Source organism: Lipomyces tetrasporus, assembly GCF_029532465.1.
Source record: "Lipomyces tetrasporus strain NRRL Y-64009 chromosome Unknown POJ06scaffold_15, whole genome shotgun sequence".
Classification (NCBI taxonomy): domain Eukaryota; kingdom Fungi; phylum Ascomycota; class Lipomycetes; order Lipomycetales; family Lipomycetaceae; genus Lipomyces; species Lipomyces tetrasporus.
The window spans coordinates 118,441-124,518 of NW_026611610.1; the positions used below are offsets into that span (position 1 = coordinate 118,441).

General features: G+C 47.7%; 4 protein-coding genes across 4 annotated transcripts; 2 read left to right on the forward strand and 2 right to left on the reverse strand.

Annotated features, from left to right (window-relative positions):
- Positions 1-43: 43 nt before the first annotated feature.
- POJ06DRAFT_48099 (uncharacterized protein) lies at positions 44-2,048 on the reverse strand. Its single transcript, XM_056191107.1, has 2 exons — positions 1,991-2,048; positions 44-1,928 (listed from the first exon to the last, which is right to left on the reverse strand). The coding sequence occupies exon 2, from the start codon at positions 1,769-1,771 to the stop codon at positions 65-67; it is 1,707 nt and encodes a 568-aa protein (XP_056039980.1). The 5' UTR covers positions 1,772-1,928; positions 1,991-2,048; the 3' UTR covers positions 44-64.
- A 106-nt stretch (positions 2,049-2,154) lies between these two features.
- POJ06DRAFT_229332 (P-loop containing nucleoside triphosphate hydrolase protein) lies at positions 2,155-3,352 on the forward strand (the record flags this gene model as incomplete). The annotated part of the gene is made up of 4 exons (XM_056185778.1): positions 2,155-2,483; positions 2,536-2,626; positions 2,674-3,102; positions 3,147-3,352. The coding sequence occupies exons 1-4, from the start codon at positions 2,232-2,234 to the stop codon at positions 3,350-3,352; spliced, it is 978 nt and encodes a 325-aa protein (XP_056039981.1). The 5' UTR covers positions 2,155-2,231.
- A 61-nt stretch (positions 3,353-3,413) lies between these two features.
- Positions 3,414-4,295, reverse strand: POJ06DRAFT_272053 (Isy1-like splicing factor; the record flags this gene model as incomplete). The annotated part of the gene is made up of 4 exons (XM_056189543.1): positions 3,414-3,815; positions 3,878-3,990; positions 4,048-4,176; positions 4,226-4,295. The coding sequence occupies 4 exons, from the start codon at positions 4,293-4,295 to the stop codon at positions 3,414-3,416; spliced, it is 714 nt and encodes a 237-aa protein (XP_056039982.1).
- A 148-nt stretch (positions 4,296-4,443) lies between these two features.
- POJ06DRAFT_264059 (WD40-repeat-containing domain protein) lies at positions 4,444-5,972 on the forward strand. The gene is made up of 5 exons (XM_056188968.1): positions 4,444-4,742; positions 4,795-4,834; positions 4,883-4,978; positions 5,037-5,267; positions 5,333-5,972. The coding sequence occupies exons 1-5, from the start codon at positions 4,616-4,618 to the stop codon at positions 5,778-5,780; spliced, it is 942 nt and encodes a 313-aa protein (XP_056039983.1). The 5' UTR covers positions 4,444-4,615; the 3' UTR covers positions 5,781-5,972.
- The last annotated feature ends 106 nt before the right edge of the window (positions 5,973-6,078 follow it).

Consider the following 6,078-nt stretch of genomic DNA (forward strand, 5'->3'; position numbering starts at 1 on the left):
CCCACATAGTGTCGAAATATAGTCTACAGAAATATTGCTATAATACATGACTTAAATGAAATAGCTACCAGTTCGCCCATATGCGCCAATCCAGAACTTCGTTCATCAGTTCCCAGTGCTTAGCCGCGCCCTCAGCTGCTTGCCTTCCAAACCGATGTACGTTGCTGTCATTAATAATCCTGATTTCGTTCATATTTTCTGGCAACTCCTCGCTGTCCCGCAGGTAAATAGGCAGCTCAATCTCATTCTTCACTATAAGTGCCTGGTATCGGACCAATGACTTCAAGTAGTCTTCCTCTACTGGACCACGAAACTTTACAGGGCCCCCCTCCCTCTTTCGGCAAAATAAAACCACGTTTGCCATATCGCTGTCTCCCGGTGCCAAATTCTCCGGTTTTGGAAGCTCTCTAAACGCACGACAATTCCCACCCGTCTCTCTAAACTCTTGGATCAGGGTCCTGATCATTGCACGAGACACCGAGGAATCCAAATCACCGCCGAAATTGACGACGAGCACGCCATCTGGCGCCATTATCCGCCTTGTGTCCTGCCACATCTCCGAGGTAAATAGTCTCGGAGAGACCACACCCCCAGTAAATATGTCATGAATAATATAATCATATTCGCGTATTCCACCTTCTATCGCCTGCTGCACCAGACTACGCATATGTTTCCTGGCGTCGCAAATCGTGACGCGCGCTCTGTCAATAGGGAATTGAAAGTGTTCGACCGCGAAACGGACTACTTCGAAATCGAACTCAACCACGTCTGTTGATACGTTGTGGTTGATCATAGCCGTTGCCGCAGTTCCGATACCCAGTCCAATAATTAGGACATTGTTCTTGTAGTTCGCGCCGACAGGAGGCGGCGTTACAAGTCTTATAGACTCTTGCATTACGAAAGCAGCAAAGATCGGCTCTGGAGCCCATTCACTGTTTGGCGGCAGCTGGTCGGCAATTTGCGGAGGCGGTGAAATATATTCTCCTCCAAGGAGTGAGTGGTCATTTCGAAGTACCAATAATGATTTCGAGGGAACCGAAACAACTGATAGATACCCCGACACAGATACTGTAGACCCAAGTACATTGTTCGACGCAGCTAATGACAGTGATGAGTAATCTGAGAGCTGCATGGCCGCCAAAGCAACCATAATTGGGAGAATGATCTTTCGAGGGGATGATAGCATTGCAACAGCAAACGTCGCCGCTAAATTTGTAGCTTGAATCTTCCTCATTGCCGACCATGCAGACGGATACTTGGAAAACACAATAGGACCCAGTATTCTACCCAAAACTCGACCTTCCAGAATGATGAAGAGTCGTGCTGCCGCCAGTGATATTAAAGCGATCCGCGTTCCAGAGGCCGACGAATTGATTGGCGATTTCGCAGCCTTGGAATTAAGTACTCCAGCCATAATACTCGCAGTGCCAATGACTATGGGATAAAATGCTATAGCCTCTACCGCAAATGGACCATACCATGGACCGAGGAGCTCTCCACTTATGGATCCCACCTGACGGGAGAGTAGGATGCCGATGCTCGAGTACGCGACTGTAGCGATCTGCAACCACATAGATATGCTTGAAATCACTCGCTTCCATAAAAACCCAAACAAAGCAAAGGCGAATAATGTCGGAACAATTAACGGCCGGTATACCTCGATATACGAGGTGCCGAACAGAGGCGCGAGCGATATGACCGAGAGCTGCGATTCGAGAGCCAGATGCGTCATGTGGCCTAGTAGGCATATCGCAGTGGTGTAGAACGCCATATTTATCAGGAAATATACCTCTCGATTGCCATTAGACCCAATTGCATGTCAGTCCGTAAGTTCTCCCTGAATCGCTCTCACAGGGACTGAAGTCACGACCGTGCGGCTGGGTTCGGGCCACCCAGCATGGGCGGTAGTCAGATGGCCTTCAGTCCCTCTGTCAAGACAAATATTAATTTAATGTTAAAAACATTTGGAGTGTAGCAATTGTAGATGTACCTCATTCAATCACTAGATCACATAAATAATAACTCATCCCATGATGGTGTATCTGGGGGCGCACTTTTCCATGCGTTCTAAGTGTCACGGTATTGCGTGCGATTCAATGATACACCCATTAGCGACAATTCTCCCAACCGAGTTTAATTCAAGCCATTTTCCAACTTCTCTCTGTAAATTGGCCCTACCAATGGCTGTTATTGGAATGTCTGGATAAGATTTATATAATCCGTTGCGCGAAATGGCAACAGCAGGCTTCATTCCCAGATCATGCTTTCCAGCGCCGACAGTCCCACGCGCGTACTTCCTCGGCCACCATGCCAAAGCGATCCGCAAAATGCGCGAACTAACGGCCGAAATTGATCTCATATACGAAGTTCGAGACGCTCGGGCACCTCTGAGTACTAGGAATACGATCTTCGACAGCATTATTGGTGCAAAGCCGAGGGTTGTTGTATACACGAAGAAGGATCTCAGCGCGGTTCATCCTGATGTGAGTGGACCCAAATAATGACTGTTACGATCAAGGGTTGACTGCTGGGCAGATATTTCGAGCATGGCATGCTCGAGAGGGTTATTGTGTTGTTAACACTCATGACCATACAAGCGTGAGGAAGTTGGTCAGTATGTCGAAAGGTGCGCACCTGGTACCCGTCGTGATTCTGGCGGCTAACATAAAATAGAGCTGTGCTTCAATAGAGAATCATTTTCTGGGCTTCGAGTAATGATTATGGGCATGCCGAACGTCGGCAAGAGCTCTCTGCTTAATACCCTGCGTCATGCAGGTGTCGGACGAAGGAAAGCTGCGAAGACGGGTGCACTAGCAGGAGTTACGAGAAACATATCGTCTTATGTCAAGATTCATGAAGACCCGGATATATTTGTTTACGACACGCCCGGTGTGTCTCTACCGAAGACAATAAACGCAGAGACTATGCTTACATTATCGACGATTGGAAGTATTAACGTTGGACTTATTGATCCGACAATTCAGGCCGACTACCTCCTGTATCAACTGAACCTCGTGAACCCTGATGGAAGTTTGTATAATAAGTATAGTCCACCCACTAATGATGTCGAGGACTTTCTGACATCGTATTGCATAAGGATGCGTATGTCTTTGCAGATATCAGATTGCCAGTATGCTAACGTTGAGCAGGTCGGTTAAGTAAAGGAGGCTACCCGGATCTATTAGGCGCGGCAACGCATTGGGTAGACCGATGGCGAAAGGGATTGGAAGGAAAGATAGCATTTGATGACTTCAGGAACCCAAACGCTTACAAGGAATGGGAAGCTGCGCAGGATGAACAAAGGCGAAAAGAGCGAGGGCAGCAAAGCGATCAGAAATTTAGAGTGGCTTGACCATAAGCCTATAGTACAGATTTGTATTATAATTGCTCATTTCTATATTTTGCAATTACTCTCACGATTCCAGTTCGTACTTTTCCATCAACGTCTTCTTCCGCCGCTCAACTAGCCATTCTTCAACCTCTTTTCGATTTGGAATACTGGTCGGCCGCTCGATACTAATCCAGCCTTCCGGAGGTTTGCCACCTTCCACCTTCAACGTGTTCCCAATGCTTATCTCCTCAGCCTGTGCCTCGTGTTTCAATAATTCTGGATCATCTTCATCTCGATATCCGTAATAATCCGCGTCGACGTCTTTTCGATACTCAGCTTTCGCCTGCTTTGTCTCCTCTGCAGTCTGCGGCGGTGCCAATAACTCCTTAACGCCCGGCAATTCCCGTGCGCGGCCGAAATATTTGTAACCTCGAGTGGTAGGGAGTTCTCGCCCTTCGTCATCAAATTGTTTTGCCGCAAACCTCTGCGCAGTCATTAGCCATGCCATTTCAAAATTTGAGTGAACGAGAAAAAGGCAAACCGTACTATGTAATTTGGACCTCCGAGATTCCGTATTTGTATTTCCCACACATACTTCTCGCGCATCAACTTATTAATCTCGTCATTCAAATCCCGAATCTCGTAGTCAGAAAGGGCAGCTATGACCAGTTAGCCTGGTCCCTTTCAACAATGTCTGTAGTCAGCAAGGTACATACGATCTTGTATTTTTGTCACTTTGCGGCCGATCTCCTTAACCACCTGGCCGCGCCACTTCTCACAGACAGGTATTGAATCGACAGATGATATAACCTTTGGCCGACGTGTTCGTCCGATATCGATGATTCCTGGTTGCGACTATTAGACCGCAGCTAATAACTTGAGAGATTGACATACCCATTTCTGCTGCTTCTTGCTCGCGGAAGCGATACAGCATTGATTGCGCTTTTTCGCTGTTCCTCGCCATTGTATAGAAAGATTTATCCTGCCTTTGATTACAGCAGTTATCGGATGGTGTAGCGTTGGAGTCAAGAGGTTGTTGCGGTTACTGTGGCCTGGATCCTTTTGAGCAAACTCCCATCCATGCGGACCCCTTTGTAAGTAAACTTTGCTTCCAAAGCCACATCTCCACACTCCTCAGTATTGTCCTTACGTTCTCCACTGCGCAATCTCTGTATATATCTTCGCCATTGCATCGCCATTGCATTTCCTCGTATACGTCTCATATATAATTCTTACTTTCTGCATCATTATTCTGCATTTTCATAGACTCTTTTGCATAACAGCATGGATCAGTCGCAGCTATCACGCTACCTGCCGCTCACATGCACCGGCCACTCGCGACCGGTGACGCACTTAAGCTTTTCTAACATGTACGAAAACGGAAGCTACTTAATGATTAGTGCCTGCAAAGGTTAGTGTGGTTTGTCTCGATGTTGTGAGAACAATCGTCTAAATAATACAAGATGGTGCACCAATGCTTCGAGATGGTGTTACTGGCGATTGGTAAGTTTTACATTGTCATGATTTCGTCTAGAAAATGCTGATAGTCAGGATCGGAACATTCACCGGCCACAAAGGAGCGGTCTGGTCAGCCAGATTCAGCACCGACGCAGCCTTAGCTATAACCGCCAGCGCCGACTTCACAGCGTAAGCACGTCCTCTTGGACGCACATTTCACAGTTTGGGCTGATGGACTATGGCGCAGAAAAGTATGGGACACAAGTTCTGGCTCGATAATCGCGTCGTATGGACATAACCACATCGTCCGCACGGCAGCATTTGTGCCGGCATATTCGCAAGCCCAGTTTTGCGTGACAGCGGGGAACGAGAAGAAGATCCGGATATGGGACCTAAGTCGAGATGGGAGTGCTCCCGCTGTTATGGAATGGATCGGTGCAGAGGCGACGATTAAGAGTGCGTTGTGGGTTGAGCAGAGGTATATTTTGTTTGATAGACTCCGGGATTTTATGGTGAGGTTTCCAAAGAGTTAACATTTGGTAGTGTAATTATTACTGCTGGCGACGACAAGTGCATAAAATGGTGGGATCTGCGAATGTCGGATAAACTCGTGGACTCGGTCGCCGTTGACGGCCCGATCGGTCAGATGGAGGAACGAGACGGAACGGTGACTGTCGCGGCCGGATCTGTGGTGTACCTCTTCGACGTGCTGGACAGGACGCCACTGAAGAAGCAGGTGTTGGATTATAACGCGTCGACCGTGTCGATCCATCCGTCTCGGAAGAAATTTGCGACCGGAAGTACGAATGATACGTGGGTGCGCATTCACGATTTCAGTACCAGTGCGGTGTTAGACACGTTGAAGGGACATCATGGGCCAGTACACTCGATTTCATATTCGCCAGACGGCCAGCTCTGTGCTTCAGGAGGTGAGGACGGAACGATTAGACTATGGAAGAGCGAGATCGGCCCGTACGGGTTATGGAAGTAGTCGATCGAATATAAAGCTATACACGACTGCGATCGTCAGAAATTCGTACACGATTGCGAGGAGGAAGTGTTACTGGATGCATGTTGCTACTTGTATATAGATTTACGAGCATGTGAAGGTTTAGTGAGATTCATCCATCGTCTGCTCCAATAATGCGGCTCAATCGGTGTGGACTGGAGTCAGCACATTGACGAACAGTTTGCTCGCATGGTGGCAACTTTGCCAGGTTCACACTGCCAAAGACAGTACTTCCAGGCTACTGTGCACTGAAGCCTGTAAATGAAATCAACAGTAGAGT